At 44.6% G+C, this 21,768-nt stretch overlaps 1 protein-coding gene across 18 annotated transcripts in view; it reads left to right on the top strand.

The window, feature by feature from the left end:
- Positions 1–21,768, top strand: part of ITPR1 (inositol 1,4,5-trisphosphate receptor type 1) — a 183,012-nt gene that overhangs the window by 93,485 nt on the left and 67,759 nt on the right. For 9 of the 18 annotated variants that reach the window (XM_040592299.1, XM_040592305.1, XM_040592298.1 and 6 more), the window contains 8 exons: positions 410–538; positions 3,372–3,398; positions 4,312–4,432; positions 5,066–5,250; positions 6,543–6,691; positions 7,683–7,794; positions 11,278–11,304; positions 21,589–21,624. In XM_040592299.1, the coding sequence (XP_040448233.1) occupies positions 410–538; positions 3,372–3,398; positions 4,312–4,432; positions 5,066–5,250; positions 6,543–6,691; positions 7,683–7,794; positions 11,278–11,304; positions 21,589–21,624 (786 nt within the window). The remainder of the gene's footprint in view (positions 1–409; positions 539–3,371; positions 3,399–4,311; positions 4,433–5,065; positions 5,251–6,542; positions 6,692–7,682; positions 7,795–11,277; positions 11,305–21,588; positions 21,625–21,768) is intronic. The other 9 variants (XM_040592309.1, XM_040592308.1, XM_040592307.1 and 6 more) reach the window with 3 other exon arrangements.

Below are 21,768 nucleotides of genomic sequence, written 5' to 3'. Positions count from 1 at the left end.
GTGAACTCCTTCCCAAGCAATAGTCAACGTTTTTTGGCAGGTCAGGACAAATTTTTTCCAAGCTTGGCATTTGTTTGGCCTTATGGCTTTTTGCCTGGGATTCCAAGTATTTCCCCATACGAAAGCATTACACCTCAGTCCTCCCTACCCTACTACTTTCTCTCCTCTAAGGCACTCTGTGGGTTTTTTTTCCCCTCTTCCCTAAACGTGCTACATGCCGGCACATTAGAACAGTAAGTGTCGGGCTTCTGCTTTTGTGTTCTGGAAATCCAGAGATCCAAGCGTCATAAATATTGTGGCAGGGTGTTGCTGTGACTAGAACAATACAAAATCAAGGATTTCAGTCGGTAACACTTGTTAGTCTAACTGGGTTGAGCTGCTTCTGACCTAAGGATGAATTGTCTTGCAGGCTTGTAACAACACCAGCGACAGAAAGCACGCTGACTCCATATTGGAGAAGTATGTTACAGAAATCGTGATGAGTATAGTCACCACTTTCTTCAGTTCCCCGTTCTCTGATCAGAGCACTACTTTGCAGGTAGGAAAATGTAGAAAGGCAGAGAAGTGGAAATACACCGCCAGTGCAATTATGTTCATTCCATTTGGGTTCCATTTACCGTTTAAAACAAAACACATGTGTTTGTAATGGTGGAGCAAATACGGTTCCTTTGCAACCAGGATGTTTCTTTTGCTGCAGAAGTGGAAAGAATTGTAGGTCAGAGTACAACCATTTTTCTAGAGAAGCTAAATCCTACATTACTTCGTTAGTAGATTCAACTCCGTGCTACCACCGAGACCACACAGGTCTTTTGGAGACAGTTTCTATGTGTCATTGTCAGGTTCCATGTGAGAAAATCACACTGCAAATGGGGGAATGAAGGATTTGTCCCTGTTCTGTGTTGCAGTTGCACCTTAGGGCTCTGGTCATCCTCTTTGCAGCCGTAGATCAGAATGCAGTTGGGTAAGATGATGTGGGCAGGTGCAGGAGAACAAACAAGCAGTTTTGTTCAGCAATGGTTTGGCATGCCAGCTGTCTAGCAGTGGTGAAGCAGTAGCATGGCATCACGGTGTTCTCCAGAGTGCCATGAAGAGGGAAGATAAAGCTTTGCTGGCAAGCTTTCCAGCCAGGAGGAAGGTGTTACGTTACAGAGGCTGCAGACGTGATTGTTTAAAGAAAACATGTTTTTATAGGAAGATTCTAATTTCCTTTAAAAACAAAAACATTCCAAAACCAAAACATTTCCCAAAGCTCTAGTATGTTTCATTAAGCTGGGTAACTTTTTTCTGTTGTTCAAAAGTTGGGGAAATATGGAGAAGCTTGAAACGTTTGTAAAGTGACAGAAGGTAAAGATTTCCACTGCAGAACAGCAGTGTCAGGACATTGCCCTAATATTTGTATTTCAGCACAAAGATAACATCATTCTTTTATTCATAAATAACTTTTTGGGAGGAGTGTGGGTGGAGCGGTCAGGTGCCTGGCAGGTCTTTCAGAAGTTTTAAGTATGGTAGTTGTTGAAACTTGATGCAACCTCATCATGCCAGAGGCAGTGGTTCACAGTACGAACTCCAGGTCTGCAACTGAATGTGACTGGCATCTGGTTCCCAAAAGAGGCCATAAAGGGCATCTGGCTGATGTGTCAGTCCCTCATCAAAGAATTCATGCTAGCCCTTTGGAGCATGGTGAGTGCATTGCTTCAGGGAAGTGTACGTAAAACTGCTGCGTGACTGTGCATCAGGTAAAGGCTTCTTTCTGCTCGGCGTGAGCAACAGTGTTCCTGCTTTTGTCTTAATGATTGCTGGCATCTCTGCCCTCCTGGAGTCAGGACGGGTACTCAACCCATGTCTGGATGGTCAGTGGCCAGCCTGATCTAACCAACTCTTTGGTTAGACAGCCCTCCTTATTCAGGCGTGGACATAGGCACATTGAAAGCAACAGAGCAGTGTTTGAGATGGACTCGAACACCCTTCAATTGCCAAACAGCGGGCATCACCTGTGGGGGCATGGAGAGCAGCAACGGCTGTGTTTGGGCTCTTGCGAGTCTGAGCGTGAGCAGTTGTTTGCTCCTCATGTGACTTTAAAATGTCTGCTGTTACTGCAGTATCAGCCTCTACGCTAGTTTGTCAAACCTTCATCAAAAGAAAAGAGAAATTGAGATCAAGTTAGCAGTGTCCCTGGGGCTCTGCCCTTCTCTCTTCCCTCTGTACCGTGAACCTTGGCTGTCATGCTTTTAATTGTGTCTCTGAGCGTACAGCATTTGAATACGCTTCCTTACCGTCGTATTCTAGCCATCTGATAATTTTATGTCAGCGGTTTTCCTTTAGTTTCTCGATCTCTCCCTCTGTCTAGCAGGTTGAAGTAACTTATCTCACCTCTTTGTTACCATCTCAACTGATAGCTGTGTTGTTGTCTTGTCCTAGATTTATCTTCCTTCTGCATCTCTTAAGTTAAAAGCTCTGCTTCTCTTCCTTTTTCTGCTGATCAGGGCCCTTGCCCGTAACTAGGGGCTCTCCCACCTGAGGGGAGTACAGCCCATGGGACCACCTAGCTGGTACATCACTCATACATGTCGTACATGACTCCTCTCGGTGGGCTTTTTCCCTTCTGTCTGAGATGATGCAGGGCAGTCTGCAGCTGCTGCTGCCTGATCTGATGCCATTGTCTCCAGAGGTGACTGACTGTTGCCACTCTCCTTGGCGTTGCCTTTGGATTCAGTCACTCCCTGTCCTTTCTGCAGCACCCTGTCATTTTGCTTCTTCCCGTGCGAGCCTCTTCTTGTCTCGTGCTTGTTCGTGTTATGGCTTGTTCGACTCAAATTGTACCTCCTTGGAGTCAGGGCTGGCCTTGCTTGTTCAAGGAACACCTTGTACATCTGTCATGCAGTTCAAATAATATAAAATTAGGAGAACATAAATACGTCTTTTCAAAGAACAGCTGTCCAAAACTTCCCCTCCTTAACAAGTACTGCTTAGACTGTTTGCCTCCTAAGGGTGCTGCTGCCCAAGGCCTTCCTTCACAAGTGTAGTTGGAGGACATGAAGTAAATTTCTTACTTGATTTATTGACCTAGTTTAAGCAAATGAAACATCTCTGAAGCTTTTCAAGACTGAAAAGTGTTTAAATGTGAACTGGAAGGAATATGTGGGTGGCTTAAATCTGAAAGTGCAGGTATTTTCAGTGCCTTTGGAGAATACAGTCTGCCATGGTTTTGGTGTTTGGCTTATTTCTAGAAAGGATAATAGTATTTGCCTCTTAGTAATTTTTGGTTCTTGAATTTTGATTCTCCTTTTCTACATTTTGTAATAGCGTTATTTGATGAATTAATGAAATAGATTTGGCTTTTAAATCTAACTCCCCTTTTTTCTTACAAACAGGCATTAATCTTGACCAGAATACAAGAGGTATTTTTTCACTGGTTCCTAAGTCTTGTGGGCTTTGCACTGTGGTGTAGTTCACTTAGCTGATAGAAACATTACGTAGCTAGCAGGCACAGGGATGTGGGGTATTCCCTCTCAACATAGGTTCATTTGAAATATTTAAAATACCCCTTCCTCTACAGGTGAAATAAATTAGTTGTTCTGTGATGTAATTACTGTACAAAAACAAAGAGGGAGTTTTGGTCACTATTGCTGGGATGTTGCAAAGATGAAAGAACAGAGCTCGTGCATGTGTGTTGGAGTAGCTCACCTATCTGTAGTGGAAGATCATCTTGTGAAATACAGGGCTAAAACCCACGCCTTAATTTTGGCTGATCCATAGCAGCTGTAGCATTTACCACTAACTACTACCTGTGTCGGAAATAACAAACACACAGCTCGTTTCTTCGGTAAATTAGATACCAGCTAATAATACTCGAAATGATGACTTTTCAGCTCTGGAGCTGTGCTGTCGTTTAGCCAAAAGCAAAGACCTATTTACCTGTGGACTATTGAGTCAGCTACTGGTCAATGCTAAAAGAAGAGTCTCTGTATGCTAGGTTTGCTGATAACTCTGATTACACAGATGAAGATGACTGCTTATTTCCTCTGCTTAGTCAAGCATCAATTACTAAGGCTTTATGCTTTAAAAGCTATCTATTTAATGCTTCCCTTCCAGCGTTAGTTCCCACCCTTGCCATTCAGTTGCTGATTGTGTGGTAGATGTGCTGCCTACAACATGAAGTTGCCTAACAAGTGGATGCAGACCAGTTAGAAATGACTGGTGTGCAGAGACTCATGGCTGAAGCTGGTAACCGGTATTACCTCAGGGTGATGCTGATTTATCTCAGTACGGTGCAATGGGTTTGATTTCCTTTCCCTTAACCTTGTGTTCTAGACTCGCCAGCCTGTGTTTGTACAGTTGCTTCAAGGTGTGTTCAGAGTGTACCACTGCAACTGGTTAATGCCAAGCCAAAAGGCGTCGGTGGAAAGCTGCATTCGGGTCCTCTCAGATGTAGGTAAGAAATGGGTGTAAGCAGGACTAACTGCTGCAAACATAGTCATCCAGTATTAGCTGCTTATATGTCATCCTTCCAAAAAGAAAGCGCAGTTTACTTCCCGCAGGTGCCACTTGAAGATAACTTGGAGCTGAGGGATAGTACAAATCCAGAGTTATGTTAATGTATTGTCAGGGTTGAGCAATAGGTGTTGTCACTGTAACCTGAAGTGCTTTCTCCATTTAACCTCAAAACTCTCTGCAGTCCTGTTGATCTGCAACAAGAAAATAGTTTTGTGCCACTCCTCCTAGTAAATTGCTCCACTTGTAATAGCAAGAAGTGTAACTTGTACTGGATATGAGGCCAGATTCTGTTAGGCAGGTGTACGTGTGTGTTAGCGTGAGTTGTTGAGAGTAAGGATGGATTCCTGCTCCCGCACTTTATAGACAGTAAACAGCTCTGAGGCATGAAAGACTTTAAATGTAACGCCACACTGAGGTCTGAGCCATTATGCAGGGACTGAGCATCATGTTGTGTGACATGTACGTGAAGGAGACTATAGAAGGAATTGCAGCTAGAGGTTGTCTGGTTCTTGCATTGGCTGTAATGCGTGGGCTCAGGGAGTCCAGTCTCACTAACTTTTGCTTTTTGCAGCAAAAAGCCGAGCAATTGCAATTCCTGTAGACTTGGACAGTCAGGTCAACAATCTCTTTCTGAAATCTCATAACATTGTACAGAAGACTGCAATGAACTGGCGAATGACTGCAAGGAATGCTGCCCGCAGAGATTCGGTGCTCGCTGCTTCCAGGGATTATCGAAACATAATTGAAAGATTACAGGTGACTACCCAGCACCCCTTCCTCCTTTGATAAGCATTTACTTGCATGCCTACACAAAAGGAGGAATTCACTAAGTAGAAGGACATTTGGGAATTAACTAGTCAAAATGCCACATGGTAATCAACTTAGCTGATGCTGAATACTACTGTAATACTGTATATAAAATTAAGTAAACCTTTGTATCAAGACAGGTAATTGAACGTGCACGGCTAATGGGTATAGAAGTACTTGCCCTAGGAGATGTTGGTATTTAAAACTAGTGGTACTTGAAGTATTCTTGTTCCACCATTAGTAATATTTCTTTGATAAGACAGGAATTTTCTCATCGTCACAGCCCTCCAAACTGCTCCAGTGCTTTGCTCCTTATATGCTAAAACTCTCTGTACAACCGAAGGTGTCACAGCCCTGCCTGGAGACCACTGCAGAGCTTGAAGTAAATAGGTGTCTGGGTTCCTAGTGAACCAGGTGCAGCCACAGTCATTCCCTGAAACAAAAGTGTGTGCATTCCCATACTGATTTTGCTAAAAGACTATTTAAACATAATATTTCATGTTAGAAATAAGGACTGATGTGTTAGAGCTGTATTCGATGTTCAGATCTGAAGACAGTTCAATAAGGCCTTTCTTTATACCAAATGAAATTCACCTTGAATGATGCCTTTATCCTTTGAAGATTCATTCTCTGGTCAAAAGTTTTTTCTGGCAAACAGTTCCAGCTTTATGTAAACATATATTATGTAATGTAAAAACACTGCCCAACCCCGTCTCCTTGAAATAGCTTCTCCCTATTTGTCCATTTCAATTTGATTAAACTTCCTCTCTGGCTTCATAGGTATCTCGGCATTTTCTGCTTAAGTATTAGGATAAATGTGTTTTCATTTTTAAGGTAATTACAACTTTCCAAACACTGAGGGAAAGGGAGATAATTTTATTTTTGCATAATTTTAACAGTAACACTTTTTTGTCAGTTCTTGTAAGCACAAACAGCCTGATCATTATCACACAGTTTCAGTGCAGCTCTGAATCTTTCTTGTATATCAACAAAAGCACCAACAAAGATGTGGAGGGTAGGGAAACTGAGTAGTCTAGGGGACTGCTGGGAATCAGGGCTCCCCTCTTAACGACAACTATTAAAAGTCTAATTTGACCAAACTCTGAGGTCTTTAATCTAGTTTATTCAGGCAGGGCAGACCTAAGTGTCCTGTCCGTCTTTTGCGATCTGTAAAATTAATTTGCCTATAAATGTATATGTATGTTATGTTTGTTTAAAATCTTGATATGGTTGTATTCTAGGACATAGTATCAGCTTTAGAGGATCGCCTACGTCCTCTTGTCCAGGCAGAGTTGTCAGTACTGGTAGATGTGCTTCACAGGCCTGAACTGCTCTTCCCAGAAAACACGGATGCAAGGAGGAAATGTGAAAGCGGAGGTTTCATTTGCAAGTAAGTCTCGTCTCCAAGTCTGGCGTATTGGGAAGGTTTTTGTTATGTTTTGCTTTTTCCCAATTTTTGAACGCCCTGTGGAGCGGTGTGCTCTTACCCAGCTTGGTGAATACTTGATATGCTTTGACATACTTGTAAAACACAGTATTTCATAGTATGGTAAATGGAGTTTGCCCTTGGAGAAGAAAAAAACCCTGCCCTTGGGAATGGGGAGAGACTGCTTGATATGCTCTCACAGCTAATGCTTAAAAATTTCTGCATTTGCTGCAGGATGCAAATGCTATGAACAATGGTAGTATAAATGAGTAAAAAAAATTCAGCTGGTCCCTGTTTTTGATACCTGCCTTCAACCCTAGTAATGTTTGCAGGGTACTTGGTCTTGCAGCGCTTAGTGCTGGGGAAGTATGTCAGAATCAGTTATCACATGCATCATCTAACGCAGACACTGCCCACATTTAGAGGGAAGGAAAAGGAAAGATTAGAAGGTCATTTAGAGGGCAATTCAGAACAGCTTCTCTGATCACCTCCTGGAGGGGGCTGGGTTATATACGGTTTATGGAAACTAGGTACCGGCGCAAGTAACAAATGCTGGGTAGGATGGCTTTCTAATTGCACTCTCCAGGACTCTCAGTATGTTTTTTATTGAAGTAGTATGTGGAGTAGTTTTCTTTCTTACTGTTAAGTGCATGCTCTGGAGGACTGTCAGGTCTGAAATCCCACTGCCCCTTCCCCTGACTCCTTTCTCCTGTAGCCAGAAGGTTTTATCTGGCTGTCCTCCTGCCCAGGGACCACCTCCTTTGCGACTTCACTAAAGCCCATGATAGCTGGTTAAATGTTAATCTTGAGAGAATGTTCCCAAGACGGTTGTATAATGGTATGATGATAAAACTTGTTTGCAGCTTAAACCAATTAAGTAAGATAGCCACGTATATCTTACCCTATTTTTAGAATAATAGTACTAAAACAAGCTGTGATTGATTGGTCTTTTCAGGTTAATAAAGCATACTAAACAGCTGCTAGAGGAGAATGAGGAGAAACTATGTATTAAAGTATTACAGACGCTCAGGGAAATGATGACCAAAGATAGAGGCTATGGAGAAAAGGTAACGTAATTTACAGTTCATCGTTCTGTGTTAAACACTGTCTTTATTATTCAGTAAAGGAAAATAAAATTCTCACTCTTTCAAGCTGTGTTTTGTACATGTAAGCACTTCTGTGCTGGATCAGAAGCAAAATATTTTTAGTCAACTAATAGCTTCAAATGTAATTTGAAAGGTGAGCTTGTTTCCATTGCTTTTTCTACTTTAGACTTGCAAGTTTAAGTCTAATTACTGCAGTAGCTGGCACTGTAAAAAATACCTAATTTCATTACCGTTTTATGAAGGATATAACCCCTTTATCTGCTTTCTGGGTCTAGGTGACTCTTCGTCAGGTCACGTAACCTTGCAACAAAAGGGTATTTTGTAGTTTAATTTATATACATCTGAGTCATCATCTTGTAAATTATAGATGGAAACTGTCTGTACACCCACCTGTGGTGCTTTTTTTTTCTTTCCCTTTCCTACATAAAACTCCTGTGTCCTGTTGAGAACATTTTTCTGTAGGTACAGACTTACTCTCCACTTGCATCAGAAGTGTATATGCCCATATGTTTGTGTGTCTAAACCTTCCTACAGTCAGTCTCAAAATCCTAGTTGAAGGTATCTGTGCATTTCTAAGCAACCTGGCTCATTACCACAACACACGGTAGGTGCACAGAGCAAGATACCCTCCCAGTGAGTGTACTGGTGAGCAACTGGGAATGTGCAGCTGGGGCTGGGGGAAGCAGTGGCGTGGGAGGATGCTTGCTGCAACTGGGAGGCTGTACCCAGGAGCAGATGGTGGCTCATGTTCAGTTCTCACTTGCAGTAGGGTTTAAAGCTGTTGCAGAGTGCTAGATTTGCAGCACAAAAAGGCAAAAACTTTAGAGGTCGGACAGTTTCATAATAATAATAAGTTTATAGCTGTAGCTATAGCTGCAGCCAGAAGGGAGGGAGAAACTCTGAAGGCAGAGGAACTCATAGCATCACTACGCTGACTGGCCAGCCGGGATGTCACAGACGAACTCTGCTTTGCCTAGCCTAGCTGGAGACGAGGGGGGCGCAGGAGCAGAACACGGACCAGCAAGAGGCAGGCGCTGGCACCGCAGAGCGCAGGGACCCAGAGAAGGGAGAGCAAGCGAGTGAGGAGTGGGTGTGCAGGTGCCCACGTGCGGGTGTTACCAAGCACACCCAGCTGAGCACATGGCAGGAGACTCCCAGGAAAATGCCCAAAGGGCAGGGATGGCCGGCACTGTGCTCCCTGCCCTGTCAGGGAACGTTTTCCTCACATGCTGCCACTGCCTCTTGGATGACAGAGGTCCAGCCCACCTCCCAGCCCCAGCTGCTGCTGTGTCCTACACCTGCAGGCCTACATGGAGATTTTTTATCATTTTTTTTTTCCACTTTGCAGTAGCAGTATTTTTGAATAAACTCATTGACTTTGGGGGAATGCCCTAATCCTAGTGCAAGAGAGAAGTATATAGATGTAGGATGAGAAGGGGAGCAGGGCAGGTAGGAAAGGGCAGCAGCTGTAGGTTTCTTACCCTTCAGCTCATTGTCCTCCTCTGCTGAAGTGGCCAGATCGTGTGCTGGTTCTAACAGCACAAGATGAAGCCCTGTGAAGACCTTCTGTCTTCTCCTCAAGGTCCCTTTGGTAAGACATCTGCGACAGTGCCAGTCTGATCTGGAAGGGGACCGGTTGTAGATCTGGAAGGGGACTGGTTGTAGCCTGCAGAAATCAGTCTGCTCCTGCAAAAGGGAGGCAGGCTAGGTGATCCTCTAACGCGTATAGAGTGCTGACGTTTCCTCTTGCCCGACGCATAAGTGTAATCATAAATTTAGTTCTACACTGTTAGCACATCAGTGTACATTCTCCTGTTAAAAACAGCCAAGAGAGACTGTCCAAGGTTACCTTCAGTATTAGAAGGGGTGGATGAGATAGATAGATAGATATATACATACTATACTCCAACAAACCCTAAATGAGCACTTTGAGGGTTTTTTCTTTTAAATGCAATGTGCCACTCCCATTTTTCTAAATGGAAATTAATTAATTTACAGGAATTCCTTAGACTTTATTTGGCCAACGTGGGTGAAGCAGTAGTTCTAGAAAATAGTTAAGATTACTACATCCACTCAGACTAAAAATCTTCAAAGCGTAGAAAATGGATTAATTTCTGAAACAGTAGATCAGTTACATAATACAAGACAAGAATACGCTTGCCTGTGAAGTGGATTTCCGAATAGGAAAAAGCAGCTGATTGCTTACAGATAGACTGCTAGTAGTAGTAGAACAGCTTTTACTGTCTGGCTGTGAGAAGTGCAATCATATTTATTCTCCCTTGTGACTCACATAACTGTATTTAGTCACCACTTAAAAGGCAATACCTTTTGTTTTTAAAATCATTCTGTAGTGTTAAAATAAAGAGAGGGAAGAAAAAACTTATGCACCCATTCTAAATACAGGAGTCCCTACGTACATAAAGGTGGCAAAACTTATTCTCATGACCAGCATATTGGTCACGCAAGCAATAGTGCTTGTGGGTCAGGTGTTCAGAGAACTGACAGCAGCCGCTTCAAGGTAGCATTCGGCAGCCGAGTGCCATGGAAGCTTTGGCACAGCGTGTGATTTTCCTGTAATACCATGTGGTGCTGACTGGAACAATCTGATTTATTAAAAGGTAGTACTCCTCTCGCGCTTAGTCTTCCAGCCCAAATTATAAAAATGGCACACCCTCCCGGCCCATGCGCTTGTCCCTTTTGTAGGTGGGAAATGTGATGAGAATGCAGCGGTCTCCGCTCCCATTAGCAAAGGCCTTCATTAAACAGCTGGGATTCCTCTGCAGCATGCAAAAGCCGTGGTGAGAACACAGATGTACAGAAGCTTGTGGGAAGGCTTGAAGTTTTACATATTGCTAAAGACTCCTCATCTTGGCACACGCTCAGGTTCGCTCAGTGATGGGTAGCATACTGTGGTATATTTAATAGGCAGAAAACTTTACTACATTGACAGTGTAGGCTAGACCCAAGTTTTTTACTCTGCTGAAACATGTCATTCATACATGTCTTTGTGGGTGCCTAGCAGATGATTAGCCTCGGTTCTGCAGGACTTGCGTTTTAAAGCTCCATTTCTCTTCGCAAACTGGAAATCCAGCCTCTGCACTCCTACTGCTGCTCACAGCTTATACTGGTGATGACTCTTACGCCCAAGGGTGAAGTTCTTGGATCTCGGTCAGCCAGCCCGCGTGGTTTGTCACTTGGCAGAGGAACAAAGCCAGGGCGCATCCTGCCCCCAGTGCTGCCTGGCACAGCGCTTCCAGCAGTGCCAGTTCCCTAACCCACCGCATCCCGCTGCTTGCAAATGTTACTCATGCCCACTATAAAATACGATGTTGGATTGCAGCATTAAAGTGTTAAATGATTTATAAGATCCTAACATGAAATTGATTTGTAATTTCTCTTACTAATGCTTGCTTTCAATTCTTCCCCTTCTTTCTCTTCTGGCAGATTACCATTGAATTGGATAATGCTGAGGTTTTAATTTTATTTATTTTCTACAGTGTTGTTTCTATGGTGTTTGTTTTATGAGTAGCCCTGTGGTCTGTCCTGTTGTCTCTTCAGTACTGAGCTTTCCAATTTGTATGCCTGTGTCAGTGAAATAGTTGAGTTTTCAGTCTGCTGTTGTGTCTACGTTGGGAGTAGTTACCATAACTAATTCCGTATGTCATTACTCGGGGTATTAGTCCGAATGCAGTTACAATTCCTGGCTGCCTGCAGTCATCTGGTGCCATAGTAGATCCCATGAAGTTTAGGACCAGATCTGAGCACCTCTGAAGGATCAACTCCTGCAAGCACCATTAAAACATCAGCGTTTAGCACTCAGCCCCAATTACCATGTCATCAGCGAACAAGCTCTTTGTTTGGAAAACGAAATACTGAGGTTTGATGGTGTTGGTGCAGAAGTTGGAACAACATGCCAAAAGGCAGCTGGAGAAGACCCTGAGTGAGGTGTCTCCTCCTGCTGACCATCGAGAGCCGGTACTCATGTCCCAGGGCACAGCACAGTGGGCTGCAGGCAGGGCTGCGTCCTTGGGCATTATCCCTAGTGCTGTTTTTTACCGAAAAAGGTGACAGTCATGCAATTCATCAAAGCATCTCGCTGTCCTTCCTGTTGCTTCTTTGTCAGGTTAGGTGTTTAAAGCCACGTAAAACGTTCGGATGTGTTGTGAAAGCGGTGTGGTGTAACCCTATGAAAATTACTGACTTCTGAAGCTATTTCGGTGTGAAAAGCTTCCTACCATCAAAAAACATGCCTTCAGTTGGCAGCGCGACAGCCCGGGATGTGTTTATGCTGTATGTAGCTGTTTTACGGGTGGAAAAGCCATATTTGAGTGAGAACTTTCAGTTTAACTGAAATTAAGCTTTCTAAGGACTTTTAAAAGTAGCACGTCTGGTTTGGGCATTGGTGCACGGGGTGGAGGGAAAGAGCTGAGCTGTCTCTGCTGCTGCAACTTCCTCATCCAGCTCAAAAAAACCCCATGTGTGGGTGCTAAAATTGAGATTCTTTTTGCATAAATGTATAATACTGAGAAAGTGATTGACTAGCACCTTATTTTACTGAATTACTAGGGGAAAAAAAGAAAAGAAATATTTTCCTTTCTGTGCTTTGTTTCCTGCATTCTCCTCCAAGCCAACCTTTTATTTGGAACAAAATTCAACCACTTAGAAGGCTTAAAATGATCTTGCTGTTGATTTGATAGAGTAGGTAACAAAGTATGCCATAAATGGCTTTCTGTAGAGCCTGTTAATTTTGATATTGTTCAGTTGAATTCACTGGGTAAACTTCATTCTGAAAACGAAATAGTATTGGGGGACCTTGCCTGTTGAACCGGATTTGAAATCCAAACTGTTTGTCACAAAAGTAGACCAAAAAGTGTACACGTAGCCCAGGGCTGCGTTGGAGGGCCTTTTCTGTTCAGCAGGGCTTTTAGGGGAGGGAAGGAGCAGAATTCCTCGCAAGAGCAAACTGGAATTGTGGCTTTTTTGGTTGTTTTTTAACCTGGCTTTTGGTTGGGGTGCTCAGGCCCTGATGTGCCCTGCTCGTCAGTGCCATCACCATCGCCCCGGTGTGCACTGTGGTCCCCTCTCCAGGCTGGAGCAGAAGGTCCAGCCAGTGTCTGAGGTACCTTTCCTAAGCAAAATTTTACGGGTCTTCTATCACCAGTTTCAGCTTCAAGGAAAAGCTCTCTTTATCAGAAAATCCTCATCTGGGGCTTCCTAGAGCATCACCCTTTTGTCTGTCGGTGGAAGTTCTCTGTGTGCCCTTCCCGTTCCCATGTGCGGGAGACAGCTGTTGGGTGGGTTGTGGAGGGTAGGCATTGGGGTTTGGACCAAAGGACGGCGTTGTGTGTGGCACAGGTCCATTTACTGTCGTCACCTCCAACCTGTGCTAGTAGGAGACATCCCAGGTGCAAGTACAAGCTTCACACCCAACTTCTGGTGTTACATCATTGCAGAGGTGCTGTTGTGTCTAACCTCTGCTGTAGTTATTTTTCTGTTTTTTATAAAGCAGGATTTTGTTCCTCTTATTTGAGGTGCCTTTTGAGAAGCTAATCTGTAGCACATGAACATTTCCATTGGGCACTGGACCCCTTAGATTGTGGTGCTGCAGCTTCCCAGAATAGCACGTATATGTGTAATTGTATCTTGGAGAGACTTCAGACAGAAACTTGAATTGTTTAATTGCAAATTAAGTCATAATACAGAACTCTTTCCCCTTCAGTTTCTGGCTATAGTGTCCTGTCTTTACCTGCAATAAATCAGCCAGAGCATGCAGAGCAATTTAGGATTTGGTCTGGAGGCTGCAAAGGAGGAACTTTATTGCTCCTCAATGGAGCAACTGCGGGGAGGAAGCAGGTGTGTTTATAACCATCGGCAACGAGCACTGCTGGCTGCTTACAGAAAGGGATTCGGACAGGGCTTGAACCACTGACAAGTCTCAAAGGAAATCCTGGGGTTTTTTTTTCCCTTGTCAACTCTGGAAATTGTAAACATTTAGGGCAAAGAATACAGAAACCTTCATTATTAGTGAAATTATTAACTTCCTATTCTGTTGAACTGTGCATACCTTAGTTTTTCTGATCGGCTGAAATGCTCTGTATTCCCTCAGGGAAAAACTCTATTAAAGTAACAGTTTAATGACATGATTTCATAGTATTTGTGACTGTAGGCATAGGTTGATTTGTATGTCTTAGTTGTTTACTGCAGGGTAATTCCAGTGAGCGGTGGGTCCAAAATACAAAAAGGTACTAAAAATGCCAGGAGGTCCATGCGTTTGTTACTGAAAGTCGTGGTGGAAAATTGGCATTGCAGTCCCCCTTAACGTTTTTGTGAGTGAAGAAAGGGAGTGCCTGTCTCAGTGGGTGAATAATGCTGGAATTCACCTCGGTGGTAGGAAATCCCCCGCCGAACAGGAAGGATGGTGAACTGCGACCTGAGCACAAGGTCGGCAGCAGCCCCTGCAAATGCCGGGCTGAGCCGGGGTGGCTGGAGCGGCTGCAGCGTGGGAGAGGCGTTGGGGAAGGCAAGGAGACGGGTAGTATGGTTTAATGCTGTTGGCCTACTTCACGTGCTTTCTGTTGAGGAGTTTATCTGGAATTCCCTTTTTGTGGGGAAAGAGGGACAGGAAGGAACTGGAGTTTTCCCAGGAGAAGAGTGTGGTGTTTGTTTCCAACATCTGTTACTCTAGTCTGAGGACCGAGGTCTGGTGTAGCAGAAGTATGGCGATAACATCTTAAAGTTCTTGTATGAGTTTTTTCAACTCTGCAGCATCCGCTGTTGTGGCATGATTCCTGTGAAAGGTTTTTTTTCTGGGGACATAAATTCGCATATACTGAGAGTCATCTTGCAGCATTTCCAAAACATTCAGGTTCCTGTAAACTTGGAGAAGTGCACAGACCTTTGGGATAGGGGCTGCGTAAGACTGGTGTTAAAATAAAGGGCAGAAAAGGCATCTTGAAAGATGGATGAAAAGCACAAGTTGTTTTGATAGAAAACCAAAACCATCGGAAACCATTTCACACCTTGCTTGCAGCATGGTTGTGTTGGTTTTGTCCTGATCTTGGGGAGCTGGGTCCTCAGAGCCTGTCTTTTTGGTTTACATCGGGGTTTCTCTCCTGTTTCTCTGGCTCCGGACCATCAGGTGGACATAAGGAACTGAAACGTTCTGACTCGAGCTGCAGAGCTAGGTAGAGTGGTCTTAACATTGCCTCTGTGCAGGTGTCTGGAGTAATAAGGACAGTAGAAATCCCCACGGCAGGGCACTGGCCTGTTGTCTATAAAAGCCCTCGGGCTGAGTCTCTTTTGATCAACTCCTTGCTGGGCTGGAACTGCTGGAATCCTGCTCTTGATGGACCTGTTGACTATGCTGGTCTCCTGGAGAAGAGGTTCAGGGCCAAGGTAAATTTTTCTCGAGTGCCATCAAGCGTGAATCTCTGCACAACAGTGATAACAAAACCCTGGTTGTAATTAGACACAACAGCTCAATTTACTTTTAATTCAATCCTCAACCCGCTACAAAGTCCAGGCATGATACAAATGCAGATTTTTGCAGTGTTTCACAACTCCAGTTGAGGTGGTGATCTCCACCGTGGGTTCCCTGTGGTCCAGGGCAGCCTCGGCAGCACAGCTCCCTCCCCATCGAGGCACTGCTATTTGCAGCGCGACATTCCCATCCGCTCTCCCCAGTCCGGGTCAGCGTCTGGGGACACCGTGGCCCAGTTTCCACCTGCAGCGTGAGTCTTGGGCACTGAAGTGCATACATCCTAGAGAAGCACATTAATATTTTATGGACTAAAAAGGAGAGAGAAGTGTTGGTGCTGACCTGCAGGTGGCATGCTCAGGATGCTGAATGTGCCTGGGAGATGTCCTACTTTCCCCCCCCCCCCCCCCCCCTCTTTTTTTTTTTTTTTTTTTTTCCTTCCCCCCCTCCCAGCCACATTGCAGCGAGCTGCTCCGCTGGGCACCTGCCAACATTCAGGCAGCAGTTACATAAGAACAGCTTTTTTTCCTGGAATTTAGGCCCGCTGCTGATGTGTGACCTTCAGCGGTAATTGCCAATAAACGCAGCGGAGATGTTTACAGTCCCCGCGGGCCGGCGGCCCCGAGCCCGCGCCGGTAGCTGTGGGGCTGCTGCCGCTTCCCCTGACCCGCTCCCAGGCTCTGGGATCTGTGTTTGATTTTTCCAGGTGAAAAAGGGGGGCTCTGCTGCTTCCCCCCCACCCCTGCAGGGCTGGGGCAAGGGCTGGCAAATACTAAAACAACGAAATCCAGAAAAACTCAGTAGGCACCCAGCGTTTCCCTGGTAATTATGTAGTCTTTTTTAGGATCTGAAGTTTAAAAACTGATTTAAGTAAAACCTTGGGGGTTCTTTGTTGTTGGGTTGTTTTTTTTAATTCTATTCAGTAATGACACTTCTTTATGCAGCTGATAAAATGGTATCCAGCAAAATACACCTGCAGACACACTCAACATAGGTTTTGGGGTTGGTTTTTTTTTTTTTCCACTGCTTCACTTTAGTCTTGATGTTTCAAGTAGGTGAAAAGGGAACTGAAAATCCTGGTTCAAAGGGGCTGACTGAATTAACCTTCTAAGTGTTCTTTATCAATGATAAACTAGAACTATGATGGCGGAGTAAGGTGCAAAATGTGTGCTATTTTATGCATCTTCTAATTGGAGTTGGAAAAATCATTAACCTCTTAAGTGCTGGAGAGATGCACTTAAAAATTATTTTCCTTGTAGAGAGAGCTTACTCCATAGTCATTTCTCTTGTGTATTTTGCACTTAGACAGTGCTTCACTTGTTATGTCTCAAGCAGAGGAAATGCAGGCTCTCATAAATTTTTGTGGGCTGCCTTGTATTTTTTTCCTTCAGAAATCCTGCAATCTTTGGACCGTTTTTATTGAACAAACTGGAACTGGTGAGCTCTTTGGAAAAGGAGACTGGAACATTTCTTGTAGTTATTTATAACCAAAAAAAATAGTTTATACCATTTTACTATTTAATTAAAACTGCTAATCTAAAATATATAGTGAAGTTAGTTCTTACTATATTGAGTTATTTTAAGAAAAAGCCTGCAAGCTTCAGGATTTAAAGAGGAGCAAGTGATTGTACACCCATTGAAAGTCAGTGGCATATCAGAGACTGAGGTCTCTTAACTCCAGGAAAGCCCCAGCCCAAGTAAAACATGCTTTCTCAACTGAAAACTCTGGAAAATGGGAGAAGGCATTCCTGTAGGCAGATCTCTGTGACCTTTTAGTGCAGGCACTGGCAGCCCTTATGCCAAATTTCCCACCTCATCGTCTGGCAGTGCACAGCGTCTCTGCAAATTCTGAGATAAAGGGGCGGGGGGGGGGGGGGGGGGGGGGGGGCGGGCGGGCAGAGAAATAAACATCTAGCCATGTCCCTGACCTGAGTACGTGCTGCAGTGGCAAGGCAAGGGGGTGTAAGCGTGTGGTTGCTGATCCATCACATGCCGGTGGGAGGCAGGGGCTGCCTCTGCCCCTCGTAAATCCCAGATGTCTTCTGTGAGGATTGGGAGAGCTGTAGGGCTCGGAGGACCTGTGCCAGGACAAGATGCTGCTCCACATCTCCCACCACCTCTTAATTTATGTAGATGTGAGATCCTACATCAGCAAAAAAAGCACCACGTGGTAACTTTGCAGGTCTGGTACAATGGTGAACTGTGACGTGGTGAGTCTGTCAAAGTGCTTTGGTGCTGCTTTTGATTCTTAATTATTCCCCTCTGCCCTCAAACTTACCCAGAGCCAGTCAAATGCGTGTTTGGCAAACACCTAGATACCATCTGCAGGAGCTAGAAATTTCTTATCTGAATTTTGTCTCAGTTCTGCAAGGTACTGGCCTTACAAAGGAGACTTGGCAAGCAGGTAACCTGCGTGGAGTTTTCTGGTGTTATTGAGGAGTTCTGAAGGACAGCAGCGTAATTCATGCTCTGCTCTGTTGTCATGAATCAGCCTAGATGGTGCTTTTGCTGTGTGCCTTTCAAGTAAGAGCTACACTGCATGTATTTCAAAGGGAAAAGATGAGAAATTCAGAAAAGCGAGGAAGAAGTGGAAGGAGACTTCCAGCACTCTGTCCAAACAGCCATTCCCGCTGGAACTCCAGCTGATACGGGAGACGGCAATGCAAGGGCCGAGGCAGAGCGCAGTGGCTTCAGGATAAGGTGTATCTGAGATGTTCACTCGAGTTTTTTGCATTTGGACACACAGCCTAGCTATCAAAAGCTAAATGTAGTATTTGGCTGACTGACTCCATAGTTGTGTTTTTCCCCTTTTTATTTCCTCTATGCCAAATCTCTCCCCCCCCACACCCCGATAATTAGATGCCATATGCACGGAGTTGGGTTGGTTCCTGAATTCACAGATTTCAGGACCAGAAGGGACTGCTCAGTAGTTGAACCCGACTTTCTGCACAGCACAGGACATCTCGCTTCTTGCCGTCGCTTCTCTGCGGAGCCAAACCTAGTAAACTGACTAAGCTCCTTCAGAGTGCTCAGTGTTGGTCTCAAAGAGCTCCCAGGACAGGTCTCAGTTCGCTGTTGCTTTGCGCCAGCTAGTCACCTTCCTATCTGATTTAGAGGGACGTTTGGAGAAAGACCTAAAGGAGGTGTGTGGTAGGTTGGAAATGGCACCAGGCAGTGGAGGTTAAGCAGTTTGAGGCTTGTCACCTCTTGATGCTTTGAACTCGGAGGTGGCCTGAAGCGGAGGAGCTTTGTGCTTTTGCTGCTTTGTCTATTATTTTGTCAAAATTCCCGGGTTTGGTGAGGTTGAAGAGGAAGGGATCAGGTTTTGAAAGTGTTCGTGTGTGTGTGTGTGTGCGCTCACACAAAAACGCAGGTGTCTCTGATAAGATGATTTCCCACCCATTTGTAACATCACAATATGAGGTGTTTTCCATCCTGTTTTGCTGAAACCACTGCCTGGAGCAGACCCAGTCTGTGAACTGGAATCTCCACCAGCCTTTTAAATGCATTTCAAGCTTTTTAAGCTCTCAGTGTTTGGGATGTTTACTACATAGTTGAGTTTAAAAAAACTATTGAGAAAAGCAATCCTGAGGCTTTAAACCTCAATGAAAATCTTTCTGCATTTCCTCAAACCATTTCCACTTTTTTTTTTTATCCACATTGCTACTTGTTTGACTTCTTCATGAAAGACAGGATTAGACAACTTTCATCTTGATTGTTATTTTGAAAGCAAATGAAAATAAAACTTTCACACCTTCCTCAAAACCATAAAGGAAAAGGACTGGAGCCTCTTCCGTATCTCAGAAGTTGAGGTGTAGTGAGTTCACACTTGAGCTGTCACTTGCTTTGGTGGTTTTTGAGGTGGATACATCCCTGTTGAGTCAGATAAAGACCATTCTGGGAAACACACGTAGTCTGTGTTGGGGAAATGGATGCTAGAAGCATTACGGTCACCAACAGGTCAAAGAAATTGTAATTTTTCCTGTTAATGGCTGGTGGTGAGTGGTTTATTTGCCAGCCTTGCAGGAATGGAAACTTCAGAGGAAGAGGGGTTTCGTGCACAGCAAGTTGAAAGGAATTTTAGCTACTGCTAGCAAGAACTAAAGATGAAGTACTCTTCTCTGGCCCTGCCACCCGCTACATTCCAGTTGAAAAGCTGGCCACTGTGTCCATGGCACTCACCTGGCCACTGTTTGGTATTCCACAGACTTGCCCTTGCCCCCCAAACGATAACTTCTCTCCTAGGTGGAGAGCTGGCATCTATGGAGGCCCATGAAATCTAGTGAAATGGCAACATCAGTCTGCTCTCCTGCCCCATGCAATCCTTCTTGTAAAGCATAAGCTGGTACTTTGCCACTGCAGCACACAGGATAGTGCAAAGTGTAGCACAGTAGCTATAGCTCAGTAATTCTTTGCTAGTTTAACCCGGTTTGATTGAAAGAATAATAATTTCAGTATTTGGAGTTTATATTCTTACAGAAAGATTGCTTAAGGCTGTGCTTACTTGGAATGATCCATCCGAGCATTGCCAAGGGCAGTAGCTTTTGCTTGCAGATGTGTTTCTGGGGCTGGTTCTAACATGCTGTCTGTGCTACAGTGGGAAGGCACAGGAATTTGCTAGTTAAGAGTATGTACTTTTTTCTCTTCCAATTAAATTGGAAAGATCAAACTAATTTCATGCTGATTCTTCATCTGTGCTGGTTTACAGCCTCGAAATGTACACGTATGTTTCATTAAAATGGGGTCGTGGTATAAAGCCCGGGAATAAGGAAGCTTTCGTTTGGAATCTGAAGTGTAGTGCATTATCTTGTGGCAGTCACGTCCACCTGACCTGCCAGCTTCAGCCTCCCCTCCCCTGGAAGGAAGGGACCTAATCTCCCTTACAGGGGAATACACACAATTTCCTTGCTGCTGTTGACTACTTCAGAAAGGAGGAGTTTTCTGCTGTGCTCTGAAGCAAGTTGTGCAGACGGTGTCTGCAATCAGAACAATGTGCCCAGACTCCCTAATGACTTGATACGGCGTTTCCAGTGTCCAGCTACACGCAGCACGGGTGTACAAAGCGGGCTGCGCAGGAACTGTGTGTTCCTCTGCATAGATGAGATTCTTCCTGTTCAGTTTTGGCCCTCAGGCTTAAATACTCCCTGCTTCGAACTGACCAGGAGAGAAATGGTTTGCATGCTTGAGAAGTTTCCAAGAGTGGTTGACAATGCAAGGAAATGGTGTACCAAAGGCCGTGTGAACTAGCCAGGATGAAGGTCCATTAGGAGAAGAACGGAGAAGGGTCCTTCCTGGCCAAGGAGCCCCTGCCCACGGAGCGCCATGGGGAGAGCCCGCTCCTCTGCCACCTTCCTGGGAAGCACAGTCTCTCCGTGTGCTGACTTCTGGATTTCGTGGCCTTCCCCTCCCTTGGCTGTGCATTTCCTAGGCTGCAGCAGATATAGGTTGCAGTACCACGGCAGCTCCCCCAGCCTATGCTTGATTTGTCTGTCTGGTTCGTGTGGCCCCTGGGCAGACACGGACACGTGGTGGCTGACTTCGTTTGGTATTTCTGTGTTGTTGTAGTCTTACTTCTTAGTGTCTGTTCCTGAGAAGCTAAATCAATTTCCCCACGATTAAGTAGGCAGTTTCATTTGAATGTTTAGGTCTCTGTTGTATGTCTAAGCTCTACTAGATAAAAGTTGCTCATCTTCATCTGTTTCAATGTGATGATCAGCTGTGACCGTTAAGCCTCTTACTTCATTGCTTGTGTATGGTGCTGTATCACATACCTTTTATCTCAAGAAAAGTATGTATACAGATGCAAATCCACTGAAAGCAAATTTTTTTTTAAATTAACAGTGTAAGGCTGCTGCCTTTCTGTGCCATGCAGCCCCCGCTTCCTCCTCCTCCTCCTCCTCGCTGCTGGGGATGGGCGTGCTGCCCTCGCCCCCAGCGGCTGGCAGGTCCCGGGTGCGCGGTCCGAGCGGGCTGCCCAAAAGTGCGTTTCTGCATCGCAGACCTGTGTGTACCTGCGACTGAAGCTTTTTGCTTGTGTCTCTGTGTTCATGCAAAGTAGTTTGGGATGTTCAAAGGATACCTGCTAAATTTTCAAAATGTAGCTGTTTTAGGAGCTGGGTGGGTGGGTGTAAACAGTAATTATGGCTATAATTGGTTTGTGATGATTCTGCTCAAGTGCTGTGCTAGCTCCCTTCCCCTAAGCGTTGACCACTAGATGTCTGTTGGGATGAAAGATTCTTGAAGAATGACTAATTTTTCTGCATTTTACTTTCAACTAGCTGCCGCAACCTGCAGAAACGGAAAGCTCTGTAGAGGTGTGTCACCCACCTATATTTGTACAACAGACAAATATTGGTGTTTTTAAGTAGTCCTGGTGGAGTGTCTTGTTGGTAAAAAAAAGAACAAAACCAAACCTGTGAAATGTGTGTTCCTGCGTGGTGTTAGATGGTGAAACATAA

Source organism: Falco naumanni, chromosome 4 (assembly GCF_017639655.2).
Source record: "Falco naumanni isolate bFalNau1 chromosome 4, bFalNau1.pat, whole genome shotgun sequence".
Classification (NCBI taxonomy): domain Eukaryota; kingdom Metazoa; phylum Chordata; class Aves; order Falconiformes; family Falconidae; genus Falco; species Falco naumanni.
Note: the sequence above shows the minus strand (reverse complement) of the source record. Positions and strands in the feature narration are given on the sequence as shown.